The sequence below is a fragment of the Poecilia mexicana genome, unplaced genomic scaffold, assembly GCF_051168715.1.
Source record: "Poecilia mexicana isolate PSO_F unplaced genomic scaffold, ASM5116871v1 scaffold_6, whole genome shotgun sequence".
Classification (NCBI taxonomy): Eukaryota; Metazoa; Chordata; class Actinopteri; order Cyprinodontiformes; family Poeciliidae; genus Poecilia; species Poecilia mexicana.
In genome coordinates, this window is record NW_028263375.1 from 18,266,912 (window position 1) to 18,282,828 (window position 15,917).

The window sequence follows — 15,917 nt, forward strand, 5'->3', positions numbered from 1 at the left end:
GAGTAATAGCAATAATGTTTCAAAGCAGCCCAGCCATAGTCCTGACTTGAATGTTGTAGAGAACCTGTAAAGGTAGCTAACAATTAACATGATGGCAAGGACACCTTCCTACATCACAGACCAGGAGCTCATAACCAGAGATTAAAAAAATAATATTAATAATTACTTGTGGACACAGGTGGGTAAGAGCTTCAACATATTTTTACTCAAGTAAAAGTAAAAAGTAACCATCTATGAAATTACTCCAGTAAGTTTTTTAAAGGTTTCTCATGTAACTGATCGCTACATCTGATTTAATATTCTACAATGACGTCATCAGACAGACACGATAATGAAAATAAATAATAATAATAAAACAAAACCTTTCCATTTTGAGATATGTCTGTCTCATTCCCTATGAGAAGCAAACTTATCTAAATGAAAATATTTTTAAACTAAATACCAGGCGTTTAGCTAATTATTAGTTTTATGTCGTCTACCTACTCCGGGTTCTCTATTTCTCTGCTAGTTGTAAACTGACTTTCCTCCGCCTGGCCTCTATGTGTCTCTGTTTTTGTCACTCACTCCGAAAGCTGTGAGGGAAAATGAAGAACAAAAGAAGCAGAGAGCAGTTCATGAAAATAAGGAAGTAAATGCTGTTGGACTGGAACCGTAGCTTTACCTCTGTTGTTTAAAAAGAAATGTATCAGGTAGCAGCTCCGTGACAGAATTATAAGAACGATTTGGCTAAGGAAGTTAGCGCTTAAGCTAACTCCTTAATAGACACATTATTATCGTAAAGCAGCCCATGTACACAGAGAGAAAAGTGAGAGGAAGACACGGACAAGTAAGTAAACAGTGCTACCGTGCAGTGTAAAAGAAAGGGGAAAGATTTGTATCTTGTGTGAAAACGTTCGTCAGAAAGAAGTGGTAGAAGCAAAGAGGAGAATTTCCCCCCTTGTATTCAAGCATTTTTATTTTGCTGTTCTGAGTCAGACTTGATGAGTAGCACACAAACACCTCAAAAAGAGAAAGAGAAAGTAAGGAGAGACACAGGTGAACAATATACTGCATGTTTGTCCTCCTTTCAGTTCGAAGAGACATAAATACACACACACATACACTCACAAAAAAGAAAAACACATAAAGGTCAGGGCCTTGGGAGAGCAAGAGATATTTGGACCCGCTGAGACTACTCAGCACTTTGAGTTAGTAATAAAGGAAAGAGTGAAAATGGTATTTCAGTAGCTGCAGAAGCAGGATACCATTTAATAGGACTTGGACAATGTATTTTCTTGTGTTCAAGGTTTACATGTTTTGCTGCAGAGCTTTGCTGTGTGCTGCAGAAGCATACCACAAATCAGACATAATGTCATGACCGCCTAAGTCCTATTGTGTATGTCCATATTTTTGCAGTCAAAGTAGCAATTTGTTGATACTATAACATGTGATGTCAGGTGTTTTATGGCTTTCTGATCGATTTTTACTCTTAATTCCTTAGATTAAAGACAATACAAATGTGTCTTGTCTACTTGAATATTCTTCATCAGCTATATTTAATGCTAGAGAAAATTTACAAGGCTAAACCCAATCTGTTCTTAAGTTCTTAAACCATTTCTAGACTACGTTTGCTTCTTATGCACTTATAGGATGCTGTACAATATCTGGCAGAAAGAGTTGAAGGGCTGAAAGAGGGAACGGCCATCAGGAAATTCTGTTTTCACTCCAACTATACAACTCCGTAAATAATAAAGTGCGACGCATTGTGTATTCTGATGCCCATCGATCAGAACCAACATAAACTTCTATAGCAATGTGAGCTGTAACAGATTTTCTTTTTGATCAGATCCACAATTGCTTCGTACATGAGCCAGTCAGACTGGAGCTGTCTGTGACCCTGTCACTGGTTCCCCAATTTTCCTTTCTAGGACCACTGCAGAACCCAGTCATTAGCCATCACACCTGGCCATTGTCAAACTTATCCAGCTCCTTCCATGTTTCTATTTTTCTGCTTTAAAACACCAACATCAGTGAAAAAAAATCTTCACTTGTTGTCTTATATATTTCATCCCAAAACAGGGACCTTAATGAAGAGACAATGGGTGTTATTTTACCCGTCAGTGGTCATAATGTTATGCCTGATTCTTGTATGTTAGGGATTAAAGTTGTGAATCTTGGACTTTTCCCTCATTTAAAGATAGCAATCACTCCCAGAAGATCATAGTTATATGCCATGTCCCATGCTATTTGTTTCTGGTATGACTTATTTATGTGATGCGCAGATATTCCAGTCACGATGGATCACAAAGACGAATCCCTGGAGGGAGCCACGGGGCTGAGTCAAGATGATTTGCCACAGATGGATGGTTCCTGTGATGCGTGTGAGCCTGATGAAGCCCAACCAGCGACGCACGTGTGCCACATCTGCAGCTTTGCCTTCTGCCCGATTCACGCTGACAGACATTCCAGCAGCACACGGCACACCTTAATGCCTTATAATGGTGAAGGTGCTCAGGCCTGTGGTCTGGACACAGACAGTGACTCGAGAGTTGAAGGTGCAGCTGAGGATGAATCTGGTGAAAAGAGAGCAGCTCAAGTGGGTGAAAATCAGGATCTGGCAGAAGGTGGTGAGGTCGTGCATGCAGACGGAGAAAAAAATGCCCAGAATGAAGGAAAGGTTGGGGAAGAGGCTGAGGCTGCAGCTGCTGGAGAGGCAGGGAAGAGGGACACGGTCACAGTGGAGAGGCTGCGCTGCAAAGAGCACGGCCAGGAAGGCTCCCTGTACTGTAAGCCAGACGAGCAAATCATCTGCGTGGTTTGTGCTGTGCAGGGCGAGCACAAGGATCATGAGATCATCACTCTGCACGAGGCCTATGTGTGGCAAAAGGTAAGCAGCAAACAACATGACAGGCTTATACATGGTGGACTAGCAGAGTGTGATTTATGACATGCCATGTGTTGGACCTAATCACTTATGGCATGCTGTACAATATCAGCAGCCCTGCAGCAGCGCGTATTCAGACCATCACCTATCTGCTTTGCATTTCTAATTCATTATCAAGTATCCCTCTAGCTGTAGGCCTTTCTCTCTTTATAGCCAGCTCAACAGGGCTTTGTAAGCGCTTAGTTTAATATTTTAAACACAACAACATTCATGGTCACCCGCCTGACTTCATTATTAAATTGATCCAGCTGCACTATAAGTACATTCCCTGAAAACCATAAAATGTAAATGAAACTGCATCACTGTCAATTTTGCTTCACGTCAAATGGGGATACATATTTTTTTTTTGTCTTTCCACAATGTTTTTCCATTGAGCATATTTAATAGGCTCAGTGATTTAATTGCTGCTCAGTACAGCATAACATTACCATTAGAGTTTAGGTATTTCTATCCATTGTTTTCTATACATATTTAACTCTTTTAGTTTACATTCCAAATGGTTGTATGAATTAACATTTTTTACTCTTTAATTTGGAGAAAAAACATTTCTTCAAAATATCTTTCTTTCTGTGAACAAGTGCCTATGGATATTTGAAGAGGCCCCTTATTCTGAATTTAATGCCAGCAACATATAGTTGTTTCTGGCAAGTTGTGTAATTATGCATATAGAAATGAAGAAAAATCCTTGAACTGATTACATATAATTAATTGTCAACAGATAAGTAAAATAAAGCACTAAATAGTAAGTTGTTTCTGAAGAGTACTTCACAGAAGGTTGAACTTATGAGAACAAAGGTTCTCTGTATTATCTGGAAGAAGTTCAGACACTTAGATCTCTTGGAAAAGCCTGTTTTATGCAATTTAAATTAAAAAAAAGCTTATATGAGTAACCATTTTTTTTCCATCTTTTTCCTTTTTAGAAAACGTTTGTACCATTTGAGGTTGAAAAAGATTTTAGTGTATGTTCAAGTTATTTTCAATTTAACTTCAGCGTTGCATTGTAGTGAAACACACACACTGCATAGTCTCAAAAATTCGTCAATGAGATGAAACACAATTGCAAAGCATAAATATTGAAAAACTCTGCGATAAACATTAAAATGCTAACTTCTCAAAGTAGTTTGAATGGATCAAAATAAATAGTCTTGCCTTTGCAGATTCTATGTAGGAATCCTTTGTATCGTCTGGGCCTAAAGTAAAAGGAACCATTTAGTCTAAAAAGCCACATCTGTCATGTATTTAGGTTTAGAGTGCCTGACTTGAGCAGTGTGCTCTTTAGGTAAGGTTCCATTAAGGGTGACTGATGTGCTGGATGAATAAATGCTGGCATCACAGTGGGTTTCTTTTTATATTTTACAAAAGACATCACGGATCTTGTCTAGACAACCAGATGCTGCAGAACTTGTAGCAAGTTGTTAGGTTTACAAAGAGAATCAATTAACATGTGTCTAATGGAGTCAATCACTGTGTTATCTTTGGATTACTGCTTAAACAGTAAAAGTTTTCAGTTGTGAACACTGCAATAGCCTTAGGAAATGTGGCAAAAGTTAAAACATTTATCATATAAAGCCATTTCATTTAATTTTCTTCTGGTTTGACATGTGGCTGTGCATCTGGGAAGGAAAGGTGAAGCAGCCAGCTCACTGGTTTACACTTAAAAACACTCGTAGATTAATGAGCACCAAAGAAGGTCGCGCATGTGGTCCAAATACTTTTCATTTAGTCAAGACTTAAGTCAGTGTTCATTCTTACTTGCAACAATTTCTACTGAGTGATCAATCAATCAATCAATCAATCAATCAATCAATCAATCAATCAATCAATCAATCAAATTTTATTTGTATACCACATTTCAGCAGCAAGGCATTTCAAGGTGCTCTGCTTTACATAATTAAAAAATCAAAATAAAAACAGCATGTGACATTGAATAAACAGTACGAAACAGTAAGTGATGATGGCAGGCCTGTTACATGATTCAGTTTATTGCATAATTTTAAGATATTAAGCTTTATAGAGTTGCAGCCAAGGATGCATTAATGTCGCACACAATTTATTTTGTGTTGTAAAATAAACAAAATAAAAACACCACTCAAAAGTGAAGTACTACTAAGGATGCATTAATGTCGCACACAATTTATTTTGTGTTGTAAAATAAACAAAATAAAAACACCACTCAAAAGTGAAGTACTATTACCAAAATTGGTATGCCCTATAAAAAAAATACTGTTTTGCATCAGTTTATATATTCTTTGGTTTTTATACCATAATATTTGCGTTCACCTACTGTGTTTATGTAGCATCTTACACTGTTGTATTTACTGCTTGCTGGCGTTCTCCATCTGCAGAGCAGGCAGGGTCACGACCTGCTGGGCTACACACAGCAGATGGCTGAAAACGTCAAGACCAAGTGGACTAACCCTGAGGTGAGTGCAAACCTTTCCTGAACTCCAAGTAAAATACTAACACAGTTTAGTTGATATCAGAATTTGCTAAAGAGCACCTCTCAGGAGATGTGCTCCAAACTGCTATATTTAACCAAAAACTTCAAAGCAGCACAAGAAAAGTTATACAATCTAAATCTGGATATAAGGATTCATGTTAGATGTTTCTTTAGAACTTTGTGTTGCTGATTTTGTAATAATATTTACTTCTTATAGTTCCACTATTAACCGTGGAATAGTTTTATTAAAATATGGCAATGGCAATAAGACTCATGTATGAAAATTAATGTATTAAAATAATGTTTTATTGGGAAAAGATGAACCACATAAATGAGTCACTTTCAATTAACTTGAGTATGATTGGTTCTATATAAATAGCCTTGCCTTATGCAGAAGTGATGGAATGTGAATATAATACACTACTCTACTGAACTACCTAGAATATTCTTGATTTGATTTTCCTGCTTTGATGGCCTATTTCTTCAACTGATTTATGAGAATTTCTTTCATATTCTCCAAACTAAATTAGCATCCATTGCTGCTTGATTCAGCACAATTTCCAAACTTTGAAAACATGCATTCCTTTACATTTTCCTTAAGATATTTAATTCCATTATGTTTTAATTCTAACATAACTCATATTTAGACAGAGCTGGATATGTGACAGTAATGAGAAATTCTGCAGAAAAACACAATAAAAGTGCAAAGACATTTACTTCTACATTAAGACCATTATTTGTGTTATTGATTAAATGTCTTTATTGTGGCATTTCACAAAATTAGTCAATGTTTTTAATCATTGCTGTACTGCTACATTTATGGTTTCATGAGAATGACTCGGGCACAATGCTGCATGATGTTGGAAACCCTGGATAACCTCATGTCAAAGACAAAAACAACAAACCACCACCTTTAAAAAGAAAGCGCTATTATCAGATGTGACTGTTTTGCAACAAACATGATACATGTTAACATTTAATATTTTTCTGCAACCTCACCAAAGATATTTTATATAATAATATAAAGCAAATCTATTCCTAACCTGCATTCGATTGTATCAGGAGGCGAAGAAGTTATTTATTTGTAATGTAGAGGCTGCGGCATTAAGCAGCACAGCTTTAGGGTTGCAGAAGCACAGCAGTCCAGAATGTTATGCTGCCTCATTCACAAGTCTGTTGTTACGGATTCTGCATATAAAATTCAGCTTGAAGCATGACATGAGTGTGGACATCTGTAGGCTTTGGCTGATGTCACTTCTTTGTGTCAGCACATTTGTGCTAAGTCAAGGACTGTCTTTTCACTTTTATTTTTTTATTTTCTTTCAAAGTGAATATTGTTCAGGCTTTGTCATATGAAATGTGGATTACTAAATGTCCTCAAGCAGTCTTTAAACTGATTTTGAACCCAGGCAGTTGATGGAGGGGAAGAAAAGTTGCATTATTTTACAGAATAGTGGCCCCCAAATGTCTGCACGGCCTTTTTATACGATGCAATATGTGCACTGTGGATATGAAAAGCAAATATTTGTGGGTGTTGGAGATATAAAATAATAATAATTAAAAAAAATAAATAAAAGTTATGATGACCGCTAAAAGACTGTGAATTTCTTGAACTGCACTGAGTGATCAGATTTCTTTGGAATATGAAATGAGGGATGTAGAAACATAAGTTTGTACCTCCACTTTTGAAAATGGGACTGCAGCCATTATACTTGCTTTATTGTTCAGGCACCTAAACATGTCCACATAAAAATGACTTCATGAGAGGAAAATCGAAGGTTTGGAATGGCTTAGCCAGAGTTAAGAAATAAATATGGCAGAAAGTCTGTGGGGTCACCTGAAGACGACTGAGGGCAAGAGATGGCCTCATAATCTGATAGATTAAGACAATGTCTGAAAAATGGAGGGGGCAGATATTACAAAGTCAATATGTGGCCTGCTGATGCCCTTTTACGAAGACTGACGTTTTATAAAAAGTTATTCCATTAGCGTGTAATTCTTCCTTAATAATTAAAAAAATTTTTTCTCCAACACTAGTGTCAATTCTCTGTTGGATACTGCAGGATAATTGCCACAAAAAAATAAATAAAGCTGGAAAAAAATATATTTATTCCATCATAAAACCATACAATTTTATCAGAGTTGCTTACAGATTTGAGAGCCACTGTGTGTGTGTGAGTAAAGTTTTAAGCAGCTTTTCAGTGTCTAGATATTCTGACCCATATGTAGTCAATATTTAATCTTGATGGTTGCTTAATTCTACTGTGGTTCTTTGTTTTTTTTTTTTTGTTTGTTTTTTTTGTCTCTTGATAGTTTTTGTCTGTATGGAACATTTTTCTCTGCATTCCTGTTGAAACTCCTCCAGGTTACTCTGAAGAACAGTGCAACTAGTGGATTTCTGCTCATGTTAAAGGAGAGGGGGAAAAAAAAAACTACTTAAGGTGAATTTTCATAGCAAGTCAACCTTGAAAATAGTTTCTGTATTTCCATTACAGATGCCATATAGTGGAGGCTTGTTGTGTCACTGAAAATAAAACCTGATCGCCTAGAGTAGAGGGTTGTGCATTGAAGGGCAGAAGAGTGAAAAGCAACATCAGAAACATGCGGCTCTGGTCTCAGCAAATTACCACTGATAGCAGAAGTAGCAGCATCTCCTGCTCTCTCAACCATTCCCACATTTTCACCTCTGTCAAAAACGTGGCACACCCGAGCACAGCTGAATGCTATGAGGTGAGACCCAGGCACAGTGGCATAATGTAAAAGGTTAATTTCCCTCACCTGTGGGAGATAACACTCTTTCTTGTAGGTTGCCCCCCCTCACCCTTCACCCCTCCTTTACAGTTCATATGTATTATCATATTGATATACCAGCTCTAGCTATAGGATTTCCTGAAGGTTGTGCATTTTGCTGTTTCAGTGCAGGGGAGCAGTGTGTTGGGGAAAACCACTTACCTGCTCACTCACCGGGCATTGTGTTGGAGACCATTATGTGGATTTGTCAGCATGTCCTTTCTGCTTCCTCAAATGTCAGTGTTTATTATTATGCGTGACAGGCAGCCTTCAGAGAGACTGCTTCTGGTAAGGAAGGTTATGTCTAAGTATGTGAGCAACACAGAGACAGACACACAAAGTGCATCTCGAGTAGGCTAAATTGCATGGTATTGACATCCTGAAACACTTTAAGGAGGAAGAAGCCGGAGTGGTCTTCTGGTTGGAAAAGATTTAACCCTTGCTATCTGTTTGCTTCTTAAATCCAGTCTTCTTTATATCAGTGCTTTGCAAAAGTATCCTTTTTCATACTCTGTAAATGTCTTCATATTTTAACACATTATAACCACAAAACTAAGTGTATGCTAAGTGATACGTCATCACAAAATATCACAAATAAAAATCTGAAATGTTTCAATTTATGTACAGTTCCACTGAGTTAGTAGTACCTTTCAGAAACACATTTAGACACAGGTATAGCCGCAAATTCTTTCGGGTAAGTCTCCTCCAGCTTTGTCCATCTTGAAAGTTTTGCTGATTATTTTTCTTTTTTCTCAATCAGACTGGAGGGAGATCTTCTGAACAGCAATTTTCAAGTCTTGCAACATATTCTTTAATAGAGTCAGGTCTGGATTTGGAGCCATTTTTCTCTGGTTGTACACTTAGGCATGTTGTGCTGTTGAAAAGTGAATATCCTGAATCTTTAGCAGACTCTAATGGGTGTTCTTCCAGGATTGCATTGTATGTAGACTCTTTTCCCCACCACTAACAAAACTATATTAGACTTACCATAGGCCTCTTGGCTGCTTGTCTGGATAAAGTTGTCCTTTCTCATCTTGTGTGGTTAGTTGGACAACCTCGTCTTATTTTCAGTTGTGCCATGCTCTATTCACATCGCACACATCGTTTACCATTTTCTCTAATTACCTTCAAGGTCTCATTGAACTGCTGGATTTCACAGAAATAAAACTATAGTGATCAACAAGTTTTATAAACAGGTGAAGACAGTCTATAAGTGTAGTGGAGTAAAAGGAGCTGAATATACTTGAATGCCATATATTTTTTTATATATATATACAAAAAACATAAATATAAAACATACATTCTAATCCACAATTATATTTTTCATTTTCTTTATGATTTGGATTTCGTTCCGTAATATCCAAATAAAGAAAATTACAGTCTGTGGTTGTAAGCTGACAAAATTTGAAAATGTAGAAGGGTATCAACATGCTAGCAAGACTCTATGTTCGTTCCATAGACATGGGGTGAATGATGTTTTAAAAGTAATACTTTCAGCTCAAAGTGAAATCTAATACAACTATCATATCAGAAGGTTTACACTGAAGGCGACTTATCTGAATTATTAAGCATTATCTACATTCAGTGAGCAAAAAGGGAACATTTATGTGCTTATGGCAGATACTAACTAGCTTTATCTTCAACTTACTTTTTGTTTCTTCACTTTAAGGTATGCCACACACATATTCTAAAGCTGCTCCCTACAGCTGATTCTCTGTGATATGATACATCAGCAGAGCACAGCACCGCCAGTCATCATTGTGTATGTGTGTTTATTGGCTAAATCCATTTTCACTGTCTTATATGATCTACAAGAGAAGCAAGCACATTAAAGCTGCCTTCGAGACTCAAGGCTGAGAGGCAGGCAGTGGAGGAATAAAAAACATTATTCTTCCCTATCCTTTATCTTTGTTCTGTTCTTTCTCTCCAATCCAGTTGCTCTTTAAGGCTGTCATTTCTATTCTATCTCGGCATTTTAATTCAGTTACTTTATGGCATTACCAGGAAAGTCCCTTGGCTGACATTGCTTCACTCAAAAGCAATAAAAAAGTTGCAGACTATTGAAACTATTATAAGATCCCATGCTACCTTATTTTTCTTTCTTTCTTAGATATAGATGACTTCTGTGATTGTGTCAGAGCCATTGTTTTTCAAATAAATACTGTATTTATTGCTTTGTTTTGTAAGAAGCTAAATTGGAAAAATCTAATTCTGAGGGGAGATGAAAGAGTGTGAAAGTAAGAGTGCACTGCTGTGTTGGAACACGTCCACTATTGCCAAGGGCAAGGACAGTTCAAAACCATTTACTCCTAATGAATTATTAATGCTTTTTAGGCCTTTTTAAAAAGACATCACACCAAAATGAGGACTGAATAAGCAGCACCGCTGGCTGTGATTTTGGAAGACCAAAGATTTTAAATAAACTCTTCGCAAATTTTCCCCAAAGTAATTTAATGCTTTGTAAAAACCATTAAAACAGGCATTCTGTGCCCAAGCATTTTAGTGTATTTAATTTACATATGGGATATTTTAAATTAACCTTAAAAAATATTAGCATATTTATCTTAAATTCCTAAAGCTTTGTTTCTTTGAAACAATGTGAAACGTGTGCCTTTGAAAGCTGAGGCTACTTTCATGAGGCTCCTTATATTTTTTGCCAAAAGAAACACAAGTAGTGTTATTTCCATACCGTTCTTTGAATTCCAGTAGTTCTGCTTCTTCTTAACTTTTGACTTCAGCATATTCTTTGTATCTGGTCAGAATTTAAACTTGTGAAGGTATCGTCTCGTTGCTGTGTTGTAGCAATTTAAAGTGTCATATGAGCATTTGAAAAGTTTTTTTTATAAACCATGAAACCAGCTGTTTTAGAGGGTTTTTAGCCACAAGAAGTTGTTTACTTTGCCACATACATGTCCCCAGCAAGAGCATAAAATCTGTCTTCATTTTTCCCTTTTCGTCATGTCCCCACTTTCCTAAACAATCGTCCTGATGTCCTGCCAGGGCTTGTACTTGCTTGCTCCTCTTGCGTACTTACAGCAACCCTCCCTGCGTAAGCATTGTGCCGCTGTTCCTCCTGAGGCCTCATTTTGTGGCCTCAGCTTGCAGCAACGCTAATGAAAATTAACATGCATGAATGCTCTTTCCTTGCGGCCAGTTTTTTTTTTCTTTTTTTTTTCCCCCCCAGAGCAAAAGGTCTGTTGACAAACTCCACAAACACAAACATCCAAGATCACAGTGTACATCCGCCATGCTGACCATGAGGACTCGTTTAAAGGGCAGAGGGCTTTCTGTAGGCCCTACGAGATGCTGTAATGGTACACGTGTAAATCTTGATAGAGACAGGATAGAAAGTTTTGTGTTGGAGCCACTGCAGCCCTATTTGTGTTGATGGATTGTACTAAAAGCATCCATTTTTTTATGTCTCAACACAAATTACTATGAGTAGTTTGTATATGGAAATAAAATTTCCTAATAAATAAATGCATTTAATGCTTACTGTTGCAAATGCTGCACCTCCTGTTAAAGTTGGATTTTCATTTAAGTGTTTTATTGTTTTCTCAACACATCATTAACAGAACAATAGTCATATTAAGACAGTCTTCAGCATACGTTTACACAGAACATGTTGACCAGTCAGTCGAGACCAGTCAGTGTGAAGTGGTGTTTATAACTCTGGAATCTACCAGCAATCTATTGATGGATTTAGAAATCCCCTCTTGCCAGCCACGTCTCCCTTTTGTGCAGTGACTTAAGATTGCAATTTGAAACACAAGCATTCTCACTACATTATCCTCATAAACTTTTGCTCACAGTCTGACCACAGATTCTGTGTACTGTAACTCTTCAGTTAAGCTGTTTTATATTATATTGTTTGCATTTGGGTAGTTTAATCCAAGTTTGAGAAGCACTAACATTACCTCTGCCTCCTCTAGTTTATATTTGATCCTCTGGGTGCATTTTGTTCAGACCTCACAAGTAACTCTAAGATGCATTTCTCAGAGTTCTCCCAAAGACCTTTTAGGATTTCATAGACAATGGACAGGATTTAAAAATTGTTGTTTTACCAAAAAAGTCAAATGTGATTAGAGGACTGGTATATTATATTCAATTGGCTGACAATTTGTTGTAATATACAGTTTACACATGTCCTACTCTGAGGCAAGTCTCTGTTCTTGGATTGTTTGTAGGACGATGGAACACTAATTTACTTCATGTAAATTTATCTGGCAATCAAAAATTATGCCCGAGTTCATAAACTTGGATGTACTGAGACTTTACGTCTCCACAAAGTATCTTTAGTAGTTTCATTGTGCCATTAGCATAAAACATCTGAAACCTAAATATCATTTAGTAGATGATGTCCAAGTCCAGTTTTTGAAAGCTACTATCCTGAAACTTTTTAATGCTTTAACGTATTTTATTACAATTTTACAATATAAAATTTCCTGCTCCAACGTACGTAAATCAAATAGCTGAAATCCTTCACCGGCAACCTTTCAGCCCTGCAGAAACCTGGTATCAAAAATCAATAGATGGTTGCTCTCGAGGAATTAACTTGGTCATCCCTGCTCTAACTATATTCCCACCTACCTTGTCATTGGGTGTACCTTGCTAGTAGCAGATTGGACCCTTTTTCCCTCAGATCTATCTTAATTCGTGATGGCATTGATTCAGTAAGTTCTTGGAAACATTCCTCTGAGATTTTTATTGACATGAGAATTACATACTTGCTGCACATTTGGGAGTAGCACATCCATAATGTGAACCTCCAATTACACCACATCCCAAAGTTTCTCTATTGGACTGAGATCTGGAGACTGTGTAGGCCACAGGATTAGAGTAAAGTGATTCTAACCAAGAAATGTTGTCCAGTCCATTATCATAAGATTTTGGTAAGCCTTGTTGATTTTAACCTCATCTTTCTTTTCTCAGTTGGCAAGAGTGCCACTCCCAGTGTGTTCTGCATTTTTAGCCCATCTGATTCAAGATGTGACTTATTTATTTAGTGATTGTATTCCTCATACCTTGGTTGTAACAAGTAGGTGTGTGCCTTAGTGCTGGATTTTCTCTCAAACTAGTTTGTTCATTCTTCTCAAACCTCCGACATCAATAAAAAGGAGTTCAATGGATATTTTATTTTTGGACCAGTCTGTGTTAAGTCCTGCCTAAATTCAAAACTTCCTATATTTACTATTTTGCATACAAATTAAGCTTGGCAAAAGAGTTTTGCTGATATAATAAGCTAACAGAAGGGTTTTGAAAGTGACAAACTAACACCAGCTGTTCCAGTACAAAATTCTAGTAGTAAATGTCATGTAAATTATTAGTAAATACTGTACTCTCAGAGAGCCTGCAGTTGCTATTTAAATCAAATGGTTTTTTTTAAAATTAACCCTTGTATTTTGTTAATTTCATTAACCGTATTATACCCGAGTGGTTGTGATTAACGAGAATGCTGTAACTTTAAATCTTACGGCTGCCTCTCCAGTCTTGGGTTAGAGATGCGTTTAACAAGTCCAGACAAGCATTGAAGCGGTGTCCAACCTAATTTCTTGGCTTTTGTTCCTCATCTCTCAAACATATATTCAGGTTGTTAATTTCTTTGGGGCTGACAGAGAAAAACTCATTGCTCTCCTATTGGATGTTAACTCTCTCCTTCTGTCTTATTCAGAATGAATGATGAGCATGTTTTTCTGTCCTCATAGAAAGAGTAATTTAAAAGTGTTACCTATTGCGCTTGGTTTAATGGGCAATTTGGAGAATCTGATTGCTTGTGAAGAAATGGCAAATGCATAATAAAACTTTGGGCCCTTGGGGGCATTCACTCTGCCAGACTTCGTGAAGACAATGATTCTTTGCTTCACTGAAGAGAGGGAGGCTGAAGGGGAAACAAGACCGAGTGAATGGAGAGGAAGATAGTTAAATTCAGCTCCAGGGAACAAGGGAGATAGAGCAGCTGATATTTGCAGATTGAAACAATTAGAACATATTAAAGAGAAGAGACCATGGCAAGGGAGCTTGGAATACTTTACGCCATGACAGCCTCTCTCTTTTTTTTTTTTTTTTGTTAAGGTGGAGTCATTTCAGTAGGAAGGACTGCAAGGAGGAGTCTGCTTATTGAGGTGCTTTAATGTAATGAGTCGGATCTAAAGAGTCTCAGCGGAGAGCTCGGTGAGAAATTAAAAAGGTTTCTCTGTGAGCAAGTCAACCGTCTTGAAAGCAAAACAGATGGTTTCTGTTGTAAAAGAAGCATCTCAGTTCTCTGTTTACTTGTGGGATCCATGGAGTTTGCCCCAGTGATTCTGTGTCTTGCTAACAAATAGTTCCTGGATGAAAGAAACCTGTTGACTTGTAGAAATATTTTTGAAAAAGACAGACATTGTTTCTTTCTCGCTTTCTTTGATCTCTTATTTTGCTATGTTCCGCTACAGTATTCCTCCATCAGTCATTGACTTGCAGTGCCTTGAAAGCTATTCATATACCCCTACGTCTTGTAAATTATTTACATTAAAGTCACAAAAAAGAATTGCATAAGACATCTTGTTTGCAGATTATTTATTTAGGGGATACAACAAACCTGATGAAGATGATTTGATCAGATAAAACCCAAATGTTACTCTTTAGCTTACATGCAAAATACTAAGTGGACAAATTCTAATACTGTGTGTCCATGACATCATTGGCAAACTTGGTGCTGGCACCATCATGCTGTGGAACTTATTTCTTTTGTTTGTTTATATTGTAAAATTGTAATAAAATACGTTAAAGTTCGGGGTTGTAATACTTTTCTTTGTTTTTCTTTCCTCCTCTCTATCACATTTTCTACTAGATGTCGACAGAGGAACTGGAAGAATATGTCAGCGGCCAGTTTGATGAGCTCCGCAGGTTGGTTCGACTGGAGGAGAGGCGAACCCTTCACCTGGTAGACCTCAAAGAAGCTTTCCTTACAGCATCGGCTGCAGAGAAAATCGCTGAGATCACCCTCGAAACCGAAAAGCTGCAGGAGGAGATGGATAACATCACCCACCAGCTGTGCCTGCTGGAACAGGCTGAGGCTCAGGCAGTAGGTCCTGCAGCGGTGGCAGAGGTCCTGGCAGCGAAGCCTGGGCCAGTCCACAGATTACTGGTGAGAAGATCTTTCTCTCTTATTCGCTCTCATTGTTTTTTGTCAACTTACTCAATACTGCAAAGCACAGTTACTGTAGAATTTTCAAGGTGTACAAGTATAACTATTACAGAATCTCTCATAACCTAACATTCGGCATGTAAAATTTTGTAAAATCTAATTTCAGTTAATTCCAATTTTGTATTGGTAATTATGAGTTTGTTATGACATGAAAATCTTGTTACAGTTAACAAAGCTTTATGGTTTTCATACAAAATTCTAAAATGAAACCTACAACATGATTTCATTGCTTTTGTTTAAAATTGAAGAGTAGATTATCCCAACTGCTCCAAGCACTGTAACATGCAATGGTAATGCTATTTATTTATTCATTTTAATGTTGACACAAAGACTTAAGCAGAGGAATTGTCAAACATTCTCTAAATGATGTAGTTTTAAAGTTCTGCTTGTGCAGATTATAATTTTTTTCTGCACCTTCTGTTCTTAGATTAACACAAATATAAAAATTCTGATATTACTTGGTTTATTAGCTGCACACTGTTAAGCATGTTGTAAATCACCTGCTTAACAGACAACTTCTCATACACACTGTCTGCGCTATGTTTGTGACATGCTATGAATTTTAACAATTGGAAAAG

At 37.1% G+C, this 15,917-nt stretch overlaps 1 protein-coding gene across 1 annotated transcript in view; it reads left to right on the top strand.

Annotated features, from left to right (window-relative positions):
• The first annotated feature begins 574 nt into the window (after window positions 1-574).
• trim44 (TRIM family member 44) overlaps window positions 575-15,917 on the top strand; it is a 50,727-nt gene continuing 35,384 nt past the window's right edge. The window contains exons 1-4 of the mRNA XM_015002602.2: window positions 575-826; window positions 2,262-2,866; window positions 5,269-5,346; window positions 14,983-15,279. Of these exons, the coding sequence (XP_014858088.1) occupies window positions 2,276-2,866; window positions 5,269-5,346; window positions 14,983-15,279 (966 nt within the window). The 5' untranslated portion in view covers window positions 575-826; window positions 2,262-2,275. The remainder of the gene's footprint in view (window positions 827-2,261; window positions 2,867-5,268; window positions 5,347-14,982; window positions 15,280-15,917) is intronic.